The 18,040-nt window shown below is 35.3% G+C and overlaps 1 protein-coding gene and 1 long non-coding RNA gene across 2 annotated transcripts; one reads left to right on the top strand and one right to left on the bottom strand.

The window, feature by feature from the left end:
• Positions 1-662: 662 nt before the first annotated feature.
• Positions 663-2,466, bottom strand: LOC126719612 (uncharacterized). The gene is made up of 3 exons (XM_050422147.1): positions 1,935-2,466; positions 1,147-1,883; positions 663-812 (listed from the first exon to the last, which is right to left on the bottom strand). The coding sequence occupies exons 1-3, from the start codon at positions 2,464-2,466 to the stop codon at positions 663-665; spliced, it is 1,419 nt and encodes a 472-aa protein (XP_050278104.1).
• Positions 2,467-5,593: 3,127 nt separating this feature from the next.
• LOC126716399 (uncharacterized) lies at positions 5,594-9,406 on the top strand. The gene is made up of 3 exons (XR_007652108.1): positions 5,594-6,263; positions 6,725-6,833; positions 9,168-9,406. It is a non-coding gene; the product is annotated as an uncharacterized LOC126716399 (long non-coding RNA).
• Positions 9,407-18,040: the final 8,634 nt, after the last annotated feature.

The following is an 18,040-nucleotide window of genomic DNA, read 5'->3' as shown; positions in this document are numbered from 1 at the left end:
ATTCATAAATCATATGATACATGTGTATTATATAAATCATATGTATTTGATTTGTAAATCACATGTATCATTCATAAAAAAAAAATAATAATAATAATATAAGTCACATGTATCGGATAATACATAGATATATGTGCATTTAAATTGGATTTTTTGTTCAAATATGGTCTTTACTTAAGTGTAACAAGTTGTTGGACTTATTTTTTAGTAAAAAATTATTGAGTTATTGGTTGAAGCCAATAAGATAACATGTTCATTCAGTGATATCACAATCTAGAAACAGGTACATTGGATATAAAATACTTTGATTACAAGTTCATTCAGTGACGAACAAAATAATAATTGTGTGGATACAACCCAGTAGTAAGTTCAAATACATAATAAAGAGAACCCCAATTGACATCTACAATGCCATTCCAAACTCGAGTATTTGCATGCCTAGCAAAAATTCAAATATTGTTGTTAGATACCAAAACCCAAAACATACGTACTAATCTATGCAACTTGGCTAATTGATACAATCATGGCATTTTATATAAAAGCATCACTTACCTAGTTTGGATTATTACTGCTTGTCGAAGCCCCACGGGAAAGCGGACATCTTCTACGGTTATGCCCATGTTGATGACACAGTCCACAACTCTGCTTTTGCTGAATCTCCCTCAAGTCAGAATCTGGCCTCCGGCTTCCCGGTTCTCGCCGGACCCCATCCATCTCATTTCGTATCCTAGACGCCACAGGTCGACCTTTGCCCCGCAACAGTTTTGGGTCAGGCACCCACTTTGGACCATCCACATCCCTCCACAATGAATCTGACTTTGGCACCACAAATGCATGTGAGTAGGTGTGAATGGCGTTCACCAAACTATAACATGGGTCAATATATGCAGTCGCATCTTGCCCCAAGTACTGAAGAGCTTTAATTGCATGTGAACAAGGGATCTTTCTCATTTGCCACTTTCCACAACCACATGTTCTGGCCTTTACATTTACTTCATAACTATGGTGTCCCCCTCCAGAGCTATAGATGTTGTATGAAGTAATTACTTGATATATACCATTCAGATTATTAAACGGATTTATTTGGTGTGAAATTGATTTTTGTAGGTTGTGTCCATAGATTTTTAAGGCATATTTAGTCCATACCTTGTCCTTTGAGAGCTCATGAGTAATTTCTTTGTGTCGATCATGGAAATACGCAACAAGTTTGCAATGAGTGAATTCAACCATTGCAGCAATGGGTAGGCCACGGGCACCTTTGAGTACTCCATTGAAGCACTCCGAGACATTGGTTGTCATAGCCCCATAACGGTATCCACCATCATGTAGTTGGGTCCACTTGTCTAGATCCTCGTTCATTAGATATGTGTATGGCATGATGGATGAGTCGGGTTCACTTTCCTGCCGCTCGGTTCTCCGTTTCTTCCTAAGGGCCTCGATCTCAGCTTCCTTGATAGGTTGCATGTACAACTCAAATTTAGATTCCTGAGTAGCATACCCCGCTTTCAAGGCTAATGACTTTAAAGTGGCGTCCTGAAAATGCGTGTTGAAGTTGCTAGCAACATGTCGAAGGCAATATCTGTGAACTACTCGTTGTCGTCCATCATCATGTCTAGGCCAGTTTGCAATTGCACTTTGAATACCCTTATGTCGGTCAGAAATTATACAGATGTCCTTATCTGCTATCACATCCCCCAGTGCATTCCTGAGGCGTTCTAAAAACCACCCCCAACTAGACCCTGACTCTTTGTCCACAACGGCAAAGGCAAGAGGCAAAACCTTGTTGTTGGCATCGGTGGTCATTGCAATCAACAACACCCCTCGATATTTACCATACAAATGGGTCCCATCAATACTGATCACTGGCTTACAATGTCTGAATCCTGCAATGCATGGAGCGAAAGCCCAAAATATTTAGCGCAATATTGTATCACCGAACTCGTCCCTGGGTATGGTGTGAAACCAGAAACGGGTGCCAGGTTCTTGATCCCAGTATGCAAACAATAACTTTCTCAACCTTTGGTAAGACTCTTCCCAACCCCCAAATATCTTTACAATACCTCGTTGTTTCGCATCCCATATCTTATAGTAAGAAAGAATATGCCCATAATACTTCCCTTTAATGAAATGTCTAAGGTGATAAATTGTTGCCGTGTGTTTCTCTTTCAACAATGGAACAAATTCTTCTGCTAGAAAATTACAATCCATCATTCTACCATCAAGGGCCGTGGCAAGGGGCATACAATTATGAGGACCCCTATAAGATGTGACCATCCATAGTCCGAGTTCAGGCTTCACAACTGCCCCAACGTACCACATGCATGATTCATCGCTGCATTTCACAGACAGTCTACTTGTGGTCGACCTACTAGTCACAAAGTTTCTGTTATGCTTTGCGGCGTAAATTGTTAATGCACGTCTCACCGCATCTTTATTAGCAAAAATCAACCCTTTCGCAAAATTCATGTCTGCATTCCAAGAACCAAATGATTACTGAACAACTTCAGGATCAACCATATTTTCCCAAGTATTTTCATAAAATGATGAGGCAGGAGGTTCATAAACGAGGGTCGTATTTGTAACATGCTGAACTCTAGCATTAGCGTCCTCATCATCTTCATCACATTCAGCCATATCATCAACATGAGGAATGTGAGTAATTTCATGGTCATCAAGACCCCTATCAAAGTCACCATCATCAATCCTCTCTTCATACTCATCTCTATCCTCACCATCTTCCCCAGAACAGTTTTCGTCTTCATCTTCATCTTCAACTACTGGAACTGTAGAGGATTCACCTCGATGTGTACAAAATTGATCTTCATATCTATTTCCAGGTTCACTCTCAATTGTTATTGGTGTCTCTTGAAAAGGGGGTGTATAGCCTCCCAATGTGGTGCATTGATCATCTAGGACTGCAAACTGTAGAGATGTAGTTGTTTGTACAATTTCGTCCTCTACGCCGACTTCTGCACGAGGCTCCAAAGTGACGTATAACTCAAAATCTGCTGCTTGTTTCCATTTGTCCATCTTACTAAACATGAATTTCACATGTTTGTCCTCTGTTATCGCCATATATCTGTAATTAATGCATTGATTGAGGACTTCATATGGAGAACGGGAAGTAATATGTATGTCATGCAAAGCAAGGTTCACTTGCAACTCTTCCATAATTTTTACTTTCAGCTCATTCAGGGTCTTTAGCTTACGGCGTATCATCATATAGTAGCACTGGATACCCGGACCTTGAAATGAGGCTCCATCATAAGGGTTGGCATTGTTAAGGGGTCCACCGTAGTATATATTTATATAGATCATTGTCAACCTATAGATCATCAAGTGCAATTATGTTAGTGACAAATTTATAACGCTCAATCAACATCAATCACAAAACTTTGCGTATGAAATGCCAACAATACTAACCTCAACCAAATTTGCATATACTCACCTTTAGTAATCTTACAAAAATAGTCATTACCAATTTCATATTCTTTAAAAATTCTAAATCATTCTAGGGGCATGACTTTCAAAACCCATTCAAATAAGTTATGATGAACAAAAATATTATATACCAACCAGTTATCCATTGAAATCTCTGTTACAAATCTTAAACAAATATATCTTGAAATAATTTATGGTAAAAAGACTACTATCTTAGGTATCAAACTCATAATCCATTTCATATCCATGAGAAAGACCTAAAAGTACTAAATATTCCTAACAATTGATCACAATATTTAGTACTAAATATTCCCAATAATTAATCACAATATTATTTTTTTTTTAACTTAGCATATTATCACAATATTTACACTAACAAACAAAACAAATATTCCCATATGTTGTAATAACATAATAATCACAATATTTGGTACTAAATATTCCCAATAATCACAATATTTGTAGTTATTTTCTAAAAAAATCCCTAATGACTCCATTCTTTTTACCTATATCTAATCCCCTAAAATCCTAAAGGGCTATGGAAATGGACAGCGTTTGCTCTCTTTCTATTTTTAAAGCCTGCTCCTTTTTTCCTAACTTGGAATGTTACAAATTGTAACAACACCAAATATTTGTAAATTTTTCACAAACTATACGTGCTCGTGCTGCACCATCCTTACACATTCATTCATGGTCAAGGTCATGGTCATGACCATTTCATGTTACAATTTTACTGTTGCAACTTCCTTAAAAAAAATAAAAAATAATTGGATTTATAAGATTTTGAGCTTCGAACCTTTAGCCAAAAAAGTTTTATATATTCTCTTAAATGAAAAAATAAAAATAAAAAGGAAAAAATTGCATATCTAGAGTACTCAAATTTTCACATAATAATCACAATATTTGGTACTAAATATTCCCAATAATCACAATATTAACTTTCTTAAAAAAAAACTTAGCAAATAATTTAATCACAATATTCACACTAACAAAAAAAAAAAAAAAAAAAAAATTCCCCAATATGTTGTAATTTAATCAAAATATTTACACTAACAAAAAAAAATTCCCCAATATGTTGTAATTTAATCACAATTATTTACTAAATATTCCCAACAATTAATCATTAAATTACTACTCATTATAGATATTTTTTCTTAAGTAGATTTATGATCTTATATAAATGTCTCATAACATTAATTTAAAAAAAAAATAGCAAATAATCACAATATACTAACAAATAAATTAATCACACTATTTACACTAACAAATAAGAAAAACAAAACATTTCCTAATATGTTCTAAATTTTTCTTTAAAAAAAACCTAGCAAATAATCACAATATACTAACAAAAAAATTGATCACAATATTTACACTAACAAATAAGAAAAACAAAACTTTTCCTAATATGTTCTAAATTTTTCTTTAAAAAAAATCTAGCAAAATAATCACAATATTGTAAAATATTACCTGAGAATGTTGTGTGATGAGTGTTCTGTGAGTGAGTTGAATATAGAGACTGAGTTGAAAGAGCTGAATATAGAGAGTGTTCAAGAGAGAGCTGAATATAGAGACTGAGTTTCTAATATGTATTCACAATACAGAGAGAACTTATTCCCACGGCAAGAGGGCTGGGACCCACAGACACGTGGAGGGCTGGGGACTGAAGCTGCTGTGGGGGAACTGTGATGCCCACGTGAAAGCTGCTGTGGGATGGGAGTGCTGCTGTTGGATGGGAGTGCTGCTAGTTTGATGGAACTGATGGTGCAGTTTTATAAAAGGAAATCGAGTCCAAAGGACTCGGTTCCTAAGCGTGGAAAACGAGTTCGTTAAACTCGGTTTCAAAGAGTAGAAATCGAGTTGAATGAACTCGACTTCTAAGCCTGGAAACCGAGTGCAAGGGACTCGGTTTCCATGCTTTAAAACCGAGTGCAAGGGACTCGGTTTTAAAGCATGGAAACCGAGTCCTTTGGACTCGGTTTCCAGGCTTAGAAGTCGAGTTCTTTCAACTCGATTTCTCGCAATAGTAAAATAAAAAACCCAGGAAATCGTCCCCTCTGAACTCGAGTTGTTATATTCCAAATTTGTTTCAAACGTTTCCTAACTAATGAAATAGTTTGGGTTTTGTAGTTATTTTCTGAAAAATCCCTAATTAAATAGGTATCAAAGTTATGGGGTGTTACACCATTACTTCTTTTCATATACTTGTTTTCGTAAATTTCTTTGCCACTTATTTGTTGATAGAACTGATTTTTTACGTTGATATACATAATATGTATATATGTGAGGCAGTCTTTGATTAATAGTTTCATTTTTTATCAATAGGTCATACCCAGTGAACTAGGATCCTGATTTTATGGGATTTGAGAGAAGTGGTACAAGGGTAGTCTTAGACTCTTAGTGTCTCAGATTTGAACCCATAATATAAACTATAAAGGGCACTTGCTATCGCACTAAGGCTCAACCTCAAATTGTTGTCAAAAAACGACTTGTAGTTTAGCATTTGTTCGGGTCTAAAATTAATATGGCTCTGCAGTTGAAGTGGGTCCAAATGAGATGCAACTTATTATCATGCCTGGCAATGGGCTAGTTTCTCTCAGATTTTTGTACTTATTTCTCCTCATTCTTTATTTCTGGCTTAACTGTGCACTACTTCATATTTAGAAATTATCTTTGCTTTGTTTCCGCATTATGCTATCTAGTTTGACATTGTTTCAACTGTTAATGTGACTTTGAAAATTCAAGGCACAAGCATTGGCCATGGAACTACTGCATTACCTTTGGAAGAATATCTAGTGGAATCATGAGTTACTTGCTTTTATTATGTAAGTATCAAACCATCAGTTTATTCGAAAATGGATGATTAAAGCTTGTTTTTCCTCTCATATCAACATTCCATTCCACTCCTAAGTTTTCGAATTGGGCTATGACTATGTACTTGTTAGAGATATCCTTCAAATGTACTTTATTTATGTTCTCTATCAACTAAGTCTATTTTTAAAATCAAACAAATAATCTCATCATATAATTGTATCTTTTGCTTGCTTGTGTAAAATCTCTTTTGTATCTATCCTTTCTATCAACTCTCGAGGTTGTGGTGTTTAGAGTTTCCAATGAACTAAGTGCAATGAGTTTACTATAGAAGTCATAGTTGATCAAGAAAATTTCTTAAATATTGCAATTTCTAGTTGTTGGCTAATTAAATTAGATGCCTTGTTTTGTTTCTCCTTTGTTGCTATACTATCACAAAGAACCTCACTACCTGTTTATTTGCTTTACTACGCAGGATCTTCTAACTCCATTATGGTTTTAGATGCCATTTTGAAGCTTAGAGGAGTTCACTTGAGGAAGATGGCACAGCAACTAATGCAAACTGTATGGGGAGGAGACGTTAGGTATGCAGATTCTCTTATTGTTAGTAGGAATGTCAAGTTCTCAAGGGGCTTATGTTAGTGTAGCCATCATAATGTTGTAAGAGGAAACGCATCTTCTGCATTTGATACATGTGATTTACCTTATTTTCTACAATTTAGAACCCAATTGAAGCTCTTGCAATCCTTATCATGGGGAAACATAAAATTAATACACAATAATGCTTAGAATTTCTATTAATACTCTCAGAAATCCGAATAATGGGAAACAAATTTCAAATTTTCTTAATAAAAGTTAAATCTAAGCTAAACTGCACTTTTTGTCCTTATTACCTAATATTTGGTCCAAGTTCAATTTTTGTCCCTCAAATTTAATAGGTTGCACTTTAGTTCATGAAAATTTTAATGTATCAATTTTGTGACAATGTTGATGTGGCACATTAAAAGTCAATGTGGGCTTTATAGCAAATTGATAGAAGAAAAAATTGATACCTTTAAATATGTTGAGGACAAAATTGCAACTTTTAAATTTTAGGGATGTCAATCAGGCTTGGGGCCAAAATTTTGGGACAAAAGCCTGAAATCTACCTTATATACATAGTATTTATAATTTGGTTTTGGGTAAAATCTGTACTAGTGGCACTTCCTAGGCATATAAGCCCTTAAAAAAGCTCGAGTGGATTCCTTTCTTGTATGGTTCATCTTTGGATTATACATATGGGGCTTTTTACTGGAAAACATGAGGAAATGAAAATATTCATGATTTAAGGTGTAAATCCTGTCTGGTTTAGCTTTTGGAGGAGTTGAAAAGTGATTTAAGGGGGGTTAAAACTCTTTTAGATGAAATTGCCAAACATTTGGAAATTCTGTAAACAGCTTTAAGGGGATCCTTAAAGCAGAAATTTGGAGCTTTTAGGAAAAAGCTCTACAATTCACTGTTCATACTTTATAAATCCAGAATATGCTCCAAAACTTGTTTTCAATTGAAGGTTCTGCTGCAGATGTCTGCAGATGTGATTTAGATACCCTTTATAGTTTCAGTTTATCTCTCAAGTCCTTGGATTCCAGTTTAAGCTGGACCAAAAGACTTTTTGCATCAATGTTCAGCTGGAACCTTCCTCCACAGTGGACAAACTAAAGTCTCCACACTTCCCAGCACCTAAAATCCTGCCACATTACCTTATATTCATTTCTTTATCAATACAGCAACCTCCAACACGTGAATAGTTGTCATATAGAATATTTTACTATTGCCAGATCAATCATCAGCGTACTACCATCTTAAGTCTTGATTCTTAAATGAATCTGCAATCTTTTGCAACCTGTTTGAGAGACCTTATTAGTAATCTAAATTTAACATTATCACTTTGCTTTGAAAAATAAAAACAAAAAATTGTCTTATAATCACAGCCAGTGTGCTACTTAAGTGCTGAGACTACAAGATTTTCGATATGCAAATGTTACACGCGTACCTGTCATTAAGTCTAATAATTGGATACCTCTACTGAAGATCATTCAGAAATTAGACTAATACTCATTGCTTTTTACAGAAAGCATAGGAAAGAATTGCAGGGCTGTGCTTAGCTAGGCTGAAAATCAGCCCAACTTAGCTATAATGATAAGAAAATTCCTATTTATATATTTATTTTGCCCCCTATTAAAGATGTAATTTTATTACTATAACATTAAGAAAAAACAGAGACACCACTATATAAAATAAAATAAAATGAGATGAAATATTTTGAATGTTATAGAATACATCTATTTATGAATCAGCAAGTACCTTGCTAATAAAGCTGGCATGCATACAAGCTCAAGTTATTGCAGCTTAGGACCTGTCGATTAATTTAAATCACTAATTTAATTTCACTTATCCAGCTTCTTTTGAAGTAAATCTACAATATTCTAGCTCACTGGGCCTAAGCTCATCCAATCACATCTCTGGAATACAATTAAACGCCACTGACAGGAAAGATAGGGTTTTCTTTTCTGTTTTTATCTCTAACCACAAAAGAAACAATAGAGTAACGTTAAAAATAATTTATGAAATAGCAGTCATAGAAAAGAACTCTACTTCTTTGTTATTTTAGTAAGTAAAACATTATAAAGTGCAATTAGACGTACTAAGAAGTAAGAAGGGCTGATTGAAATATCTTTTGTTAGCCTTCCTTTCAGTGACACTTGTACTTCCACTGTCATTACTTGATAAAGATAAGCAAGAAATTTATTGTGCTGCACTCTATCCGTCTTCAACTTTTGTTCTGCAGGTATTCTTATTGTATGTAAGAATGCTGTGAAATTTATTATGAAGTTTTATTTCTTGTGTATTCTCTAAGCCTAGGACTGTTCTTTGGGCAGCATGTGATGTCCCTGGAATCAAAAGATTACTTCCAACTCAGTGGAGGGAATTGGACTTTTTCAACAATATTTATGAACTAGTTGTTCCTGTTGTCACAATACAACTAAGATACAACGGTTGGGTCTACAACGGTTGCCAAATGTTAACTTTCGGAAGTCATGTTATACGTATTTGATCTATTCATGACACAGAAAGTTGATCCTTAAAAGTGTGATTATAACTAAACTAGAATTTTCAATACCCCAATTTTATCTTCTTTCTTCTTTTATTCAATTGTTATAAAAAGTGGGAAGCGGCATTGAATTACAAAGGTCCTAGCTATACCCAAACATTAACTTGATTACCGAACTCTAAGAAATCTGTTGGCAATGGGACAGGTCAGCTTTGGGTTTTGTTGAAGGTATTTGTCATCTAAAGAGGTGGCTTAAAAATTAATGAGGTAGACATGAAATAGAAAGAGGAGGGACAAAATAGTTTGTTTTTTTAAAAGAGAGAAAATAAATGTCAAAATCACCTAATATGTGGTCAATATGTTGCCAAGAAGGATAGAAATCACACAATTTTTTTATCTAGAACTACAAATCCACCTACAAGAAAGAAAGAAAGGAAAACAAAAATATTTGAGGAACTATAAGAAACTATCTAATTAGATTTGCACATGCACCATCACCTGCTTGTACTTTAATTCCTACCATCCAAATATAAATTTTTGGATTCTTTAAATAATGTACTGGTAAGGAATTCCATTAATAACTGTGTTGGGAAATTAAGACCTTGGTTGATAAAATTAACAAATTTTAAACCCAAGTTATTAATTAGATTTATTATGAATAAAACTTGTTAAAACAAGCAAACATCAATATCATGTCAAAATCATACAGTGGAAAAGTAGATAAGACAAGATATGATAACCTAGAAAAACCAATGAAACAAACTAGTTTCACAATAAAAAACCTGGAGGGAAATTTTCCCGAAAAGCAATCCGCTATAGTAAAGAAAAGTTTCAGATCTAGTACAAAACCTTTGTCCCTAGACTCTACAATCCTCGTAGATGAACTTACAGCAGAAACCTTCTACCGCTTCAGAACCTCTAAACTCTTCAATATATGAACGCCACCCTTTTTGCACGGATCCCAGTACGTGACTAACCAATTATGCACGACTCCTAGTAAATGACTAACACACCAACTTGAAGAAGATGTTGGGTGCAAAGTTCTTCACTTCATCAACAATGAAGATCAAAAAGCACTTGGTTGCAAAACTCTAAGGCGCAAAAGACACAGTAACTTCTTTCAAAAAGAATAAGGCATCAATCACATTTTGCATGTGTTCTCCTTGTATTCTATTATGTGACAGCCTCTAAAATAAGCCTTATATATGTCTAGGGTTGTGAGAAAAGAAACCCTACACATACATGTCAACATGGGCCGAAAATCAGATCTGAAAATCTGAATTCTCGTAACCTCGATAGATACCTCAATAAATAGTATCTGTCGAGCCTCATTAAACCTTGATAGATAGCTATCTGTCAAGCAGCTGTCGAGCTATCTATCCGTAGGTGTCAAGCTATCTGTCCAGTTTTAGTGAACAGTTTTTCTTCACTTGTTTCTTGATCCAATCTTCATGGCTTTAATACTACACTTGAACAACATGTTTTTTGAAGTATTAAACACATCCTAGATCTACCCAAATACAAGTAAAGTACGTTTTGTCAAAGGATTAGCCAATTATACAAAATATGTCCTTAACAAACTGGCCGTTTTGATCCTTTAGAACAACTCGATGAATTTAGTAGATCTTTTTAGGAGGCCCCAATAACCATAAATAGATCTATCCCATTTTTACTATACGATGGTTGGCTGTTCATGAATTAGCTATACCTACCGTTTCTTTATTGGGGTCAATATCAGCAATGCAATTCATACAACGATAAACCTAATTCAAATTATAGATCTATCTTTATTATCAAACCCGAAAGAACAAAGTGTTGAATTGAATCATACTAGTCTCTACTTACTCATTTTTGTACTTGTTGTTTTATTTTCGAATTATTTCTTCAATAAAGAGAAGCAAAGAGAATAGTAAAATAATATTCAAAATTCTATCATAGCCAAGCCATACTTAAGTTTAGTGGACTCGAGTACAACTAACACAATACTCGAGTCCATTAAGCTCGAGTAGCAATCTGGATGATGCAACCCATATTCCGTTATACCCAAGCCATACTCGAGTACCTCTACAGTACTCAAGTTCTAGAAACTCGAGTATGAATCTGGATGATTTTCAGCTTTCTACTTATTATACTTGAGCCATACTCGAGTTTAGTGGACTCAGATACTTCTAACACAGTACTCGAGTCCTAGAAACTCGAGTACCAAGTGGCATACTTATTACACACCTACTTACTGGCGCCAACCACTACAATGAATGCATAATGAATGGTACTCGAGTTCTATGAACTTGGGTACCTCTTAACAAAATAACCCCTCGCTAGCTTTAAGCTATTTTCAGTAGTTTATCTTTCCGAGTCCATGTGACGAGTCGGACCACTTACTGGAAGCAAAAGCTTTACTGTTGGGTCACCATCTGCAAGTCTTTGACTCTTAGTGTCAGTGTCTCCATCCAAGACTAACGTGCTGTCCATTTAACCTTTGGGTCAACCCTGCTGTGACCAGTACATAGAGGTAATAGTTAAATGCTTAGTTTTTAGATTGTGTTTGCATGTGGTCGTATGAGATTTTTATGCATGGGGTGTATTTCATGTAATGAGTTTTGCAATATTAACTATGTATAACTGCTAATATTCATATATATATATATATATATATATAACTTTTTTGTCAAAACAAATGGAGCACAAATATAAAAGAATCAAGCTTGACCATATGATGGCAAATAGAGAGCATGCATAGTAAGAGTATTTTGTAAGTTACACACATACACGTAGTGGTGTAAACATAACAAAATTAAGCAAATCTTTTGAAAATATTCAATCCAACAACGCCTTCAGAATAAGCAAATGCTAGAACTAGTAAAGGTTAGTTGAATTCCCAATTAGTGACAAGTATAGTTCAGGTGTGGCTTAATTGTATAAAACTCATGGGTTGATAGATAGAGGTAATATGATATTTTGTTGAATTTTCCGGTAATAAGGATGTTCATAATAATATGAATTCATTACTCAACAAAGAAATTGGCTTAATAAAATAAAGTCAAAATGGTTGAACTTTTATTATTTTATATGTGTATGAAATATATATATGGTTTAAGTGCACATTATGTCTATTTGTATAAATTATATGAATAATCGAGATTCAATTATTTATATGTCTATGCACAAAGTCGAGGAGGTTAAGTTTGAATATAAATTGTTTTTATCATACACCAAATTTATGTAACTAGTTATAGATTATGACAACTTTTATATTGTTAATAACAGGTCAGTGATGGATTTTCACTTTTTCTATGTGTACTACGATGGAGAAACGTATTATCATAAGTTGCATGGATTGTCATACCAGGCTCGACCCAAAAGCGAAAATGTGTTAAGGTGAAGCGTGGGCTAGGCCTTATGAACTTGCAACGAAGAATATTGAAGGCGATGGGGTTAGACCACTCTAGGCATAACATTTCCATCGTGTATTGAGCACCTCAACGGGTTGTAGACACCCAGGTTTTCTACAATTCACTACAGTTATTGGGTAGCGCCAAAGTGAAGATGATGTGGGAAGTTTTTGAACAAATGGTGGTGAAAGGATTTGTTACTTCAGATCTCTATGTCATTATTGAGCCCACCATAGTAGAGGTGGGAGAGGGTTCACAACATACTATTTTGGATGGAACTGTAGATGAGCACATTGACTCAATACCATTACAGTCTTATCAAGGGTGTGCAAGGAACACAGGAGATGGGTATAACAATGAACCGTGGCAGACATTTCCCCATGTGAACTCGACTGAGGAAGAGGAAGGGCCCCAGGAAGTGCATGAAGGAGTGCATTTATCTCATGATAAGCTGCATGGGGGCACATCCGAAAATGAAGATAATCACAGACTTGGTGATGATGTAACCCATATTGATGTTACTAAAGATGACTTCGAGGAGCTCCTAGATATGATGGGTGAACATGAGGATGTTGATCATATCGATGATGTGGTTGTAGAAGAGAATAGAGACACATGCCCCGGTCCTGATACTACGTCGGAATGGTTCACCAAAAACACTTGGGATAATATGTTTGATCCATCATCGGTTATGCAAGCAGAAGTATCAAGTTGGACGCTTGGGGAGCAACCAATGAAAGGGATGGTATTCGTGACTAAATTGGCGGTGCGACATGCGTTGACTTGGTATGCAATGTGAGAGAAATTTAGCTTCAAAACTGAACACTCAAACTCAGAGAGGCTTATGGTGAGTTGCAAGGATGATTCTTGTCCATGGTCAGTCCGTCCGATCTGTTGCAAGGGAGACAATGTTTGGAAAATCGCAAAATTCAAGGGTCCCCACACGTGCGACAAAATTCAGAATGCTCATGATGGTTGGATAATTGATTCGGTGTTCGTAGCATACATACTTGAGTGCTATATACGAGAAGACTCCGCGTATAAGATAAAGAACTTATGCCACGTTACTTTGGCAGACTTCAAACACGAAGTATCTCACTACAAGGTATTTTTTAACTTGCATTCTTTTTTCAATACAATGCAGAGACATCAGTCTTCATGGAAGTATAAGCATGATATTTTTTCCCAAAACCCATGAATACTTATATTATGAAAAATGAAATTGAAAAAAGAAAAAGAAAAAAGGAATAAAAAGAAAGAAATATTATCTTCATCTTATAGCCTTACAAGTCTTGATTTGTTTTCTTCAACTATAATTATTTAACTTGTATTCATTTCTAACGTAATCATTATGGTTTACATACAAGGTATGGGATGCCAAACAAAAGGTCGTTGCAGCTATATACGGGGATTTTAAAGAGTCTTATGCAGAGTTGCCGCGTTTTTTGGCAAGACTTAAGGATGCAAGTCTAGGTACAAAGTATAAGTTACTAGTGGACGATAATTATGAACGGGGAACCTGTACATTCAAGTCCGTATTTTGGGCGTTTCGTCCATGTATTGTTGGGTTCAAGCACTGTAGGCCTGTGATTAGCATTGATGCAACCCACCTCTATGGAAAATATAAAGGGAAATTGATGATTGCAATGGCAATAGATGCTAATAATAAGATTTATCCACTAGCCTTCGCCGTTGTCAATAGTGAGAGCACAGAGACTTGGGGTTGGTTCTTAGCTTGTATAAGAAGGTATATTACCGACCAGAGCAAGCTATGTGTCATATCTGACAGACACCCTGGGATACAAGCTATCTTTAGAGACACTAATCAAGACTTTTTACAACCTCCCATGACAAAACATCGTTATTGCCTTCGTCATCTATGAAGTAACGTCAAAACTAGATGGAATAATGAAACTTTAAAGAATCTAGTATAGAGGGCAACAAATGCTACCTAGGAGTAAAAGTTCAATGCCACCTTCGATTTAATTGAGAATGTCAACTGTGATGTGCACCTATATCTGAAGGATGTGCCCAAAGAGAAATGGGCTCTAACTTTTGACGAGGGTTACCATTATAAGGCGATGACTACAAACGTCTCCGAGTGCTTCAATGGTGTTCTAAAGGGTGCTAATAGCCTACCTATTATGGCAATGGTGAAATACACATGATTCAAACTGAATGCTTACTTCGATGATCATCGCAATAAGAGCATAGCACAGTTGAATTCGAGAAAAAAATGGTGTAAATATTCCTTGGATATCTTCATGAGAAATAAGGCAAAGGCGGAGCATCACAGGGTGATGAGATTGAGCGCATAGCAACAATTATATCAAGTAGATACACCGCATAATCCAAGGACTGCTAGACATAGGGATCACACACATGGAGTTAATCTGCTGCAAAGAACTTGCACATGTCAAAAATGGAAACTGTACAAGATACCATGTTCACATGTCATTGTAATTTGTATTAGGTATCGACATGATGCAGAGTAGTACATTGACCAACTCGAAGGGTCGTCCCTAACCCGCGATTGATCCGAGAGACAGGTCACCCTGTCTCAACACGAATCAAGAATGAGATGGATGAGGGCGGCAAACGGCCGAGAACCACACCATGGAAGGAGGGGGGGAGGAAGGTGCAATGCGGGTTATGTGACCAAGAGGGGCATAACCGAAGAATATGCCCTAAGCTAAACGAGGCACCGACGAGTGGTGGTCTCGCGGACTAGGTATGCTAAGTTTGAACCGTGGCATCCTTCTAAATGCAACTTGAGACAAAATGCATGATATATGACATTAGATCAAAATGCATGCTATATGCCATTCAATTATGTATTTTTAAAACTTAAGAAAAATTGGATAAAATTTTAAGGACCAAATATGGCATTTATACTATAAGCTACTTTCCCTATAGGATGCATACAAAAAGTCATTAGCACTGCCATTTGGTTTGTCGCGAAAATTGCATACTAATTGGTTAATGTAATGTAATGTGTGCATGGATTTACACATTTTAGATTATCCATCTTTTTAACTAGTATTTTTGGACTACTGATCCAATAGTAGTTTAGCAATGAGTGTTCTTTTCTCCATTTAAGATTGGATTGTTTTATGTTCTATTTCTTTTTTGTGTGCGTGTGTGTGTGGATAAGGTGAACTTTTATAAATATAAATTCAAGCTTTGCTTGTGTTTTAAGCAGGGATTTAGAAAGATCGAATCCTGAGAAGTGGGGTTTGCAAATGAAGAGGTTGTAACAGGAGAAAAGCATTTTTTGAAGAATATTCATCAATGCAGGCCAGCTCATAGTCATTACATGCAAAACCAATATCATGTTTCAGTCCCATTAACCGAACAGAAAAACAGTATTTTGAGGTGAAAATTAATAGACAGGCACTTGCTTCACTTGGACCTCCAAAGGCATCAAAGACAAGGAGACATTTGAGTTTCAATTACGACTTTAGGTGAGAAATTGTGGAATATGGAACAAAAGATAGGCAATATGACTCTACTTATTGGTTGTGGTAACTATGGCATATTATGTCTGTTTACAACCAGGAGTAAACTAAATTGTTTTACTGATGTAAATGGTGTTTGACTCTACTTATTTGTTGTGGTAACTATGGCAATTTCCACTTGATGTAAATGATGGCAACTATATACTAGATATTCTTGTTTTTACTGATTTAATTTTTTGACATTTGTGCATAGGTGGAAATCTAACTTATAAGTATCAATTTTGACCCAAATAAAATCTAATTTCAATCAAGATGATTCTATGACATTGGATTGTTGACCTTTTTGTCAGATTGAGTTGCCTTAAGGAATCTCCTCATAAGCACTGGGGTAGGCAGAGACAACTTAAAAATTGTAATGAGTTCACCATAAATCTCTCCTATAAGCAAGGGAAATCATTAAATCTATATATTACTAAAAGCTGAAGCATAGCATTTATTATTGCTACACTCCAGTTGAGCCACGTCATCATCCATGTCATCTTTTTATTTTTTATTTTTGTTAATTTATTACCTTTTTTAAAAGAATGCAAAATATATGATGACTTTACATATTCTCACGCCCCAGCTGAGCCACATCATCATCCATGTCATTTATTTATTTTATTTTATTTTGTTAATTTATTACCTTTTTTAAAAGAATGCAAAATATATGATGACTTTACATATTCTCATGACTTTACACATTCTAAATAGTCTTAATTTTTTTGCATTGCTACATATTCTCATGACTTTACAATATATCATGACTTTACATATTCTCATGACTTTTTTGCATTAAATTATGCTCTCCTCCTATTACTCAATCCTTCTTTCTTTCTTTCTTTCTTTTTTTTTTAAATCCCCAACTATCCATTGAATGTTTTCCTATTTTTCAACTTCCTCAATTTATTTATTTTTTTGGATAGAATATGTAGAATTCTTTCCAAAATGACTGAGTGCAACCCACTCATCTTCCCCATTTACTCCATTGAACCCAACCGGCTAACTATTCCAAATCTCAATTAACCGTCCTCCTTGGTCTCTCTCTCCATCAAACAAAGGAATAAAATCACCCCACTTTCCCACCACCTTATTAAATCCATTTTAAGCTCAATTCAGCACTATTTCAATTCTTTGATCTCAACTCCTATTCTCTCTTTATTGATTTATTTTCTTTATACATTGCAATTGCCCCCTCTCCACTTCTACAGAAGCTACCAAAACACCATCTGACTTGGTAATGCTACGGTCTTTTTTGCTCTTCTTCAATCAACCAGGTAGCCAATTTGTCTCTCCTAATTTCTATCTCATGCTCTCAATTCCTCCTTTCTCCATCTAATTTAATCTATTGAGAAAACTAGAGAACTAGACAGTGCAAAAGCAAAAGAGACATATTGAAAAAGAGATCAATCTTTAGACCTGATTTTTTGTCAATTATTTTTCTCCTTTTTGTCAATAAAAAGGTTTTAATTGTCACCCATTCGTCTTTTTATCCCATGTTGCACATATACTTGATGAAATTTCTCTTAGACGTGTGGTAGCAGGTAATCAATGGGAAGGGGAGAATACTTTTGAACACTATTTCTAAACTTGGGCACCCTATTCTCTTTTGACCTTCAAATGTTTTGGCATGTAATGGTTGGGAGAAGTTTCTTAAGTTTATGTCCATAAATTCCATCTACATATTGTATGAATTACAACTACTTACGGTGAAGGTTTTGATTTTAATATTTTTGTTTCTATTGCTTTTATTTCTATTGGTCACTTTTGCATGTGCACTCTCTTTTTGTAGGGTTTGGCTTACCTCCAGA

This window comes from Quercus robur, chromosome 3 (assembly GCF_932294415.1).
Source record: "Quercus robur chromosome 3, dhQueRobu3.1, whole genome shotgun sequence".
Classification (NCBI taxonomy): Eukaryota; Viridiplantae; Streptophyta; class Magnoliopsida; order Fagales; family Fagaceae; genus Quercus; species Quercus robur.
Note: the sequence above shows the minus strand (reverse complement) of the source record. Positions and strands in the feature narration are given on the sequence as shown.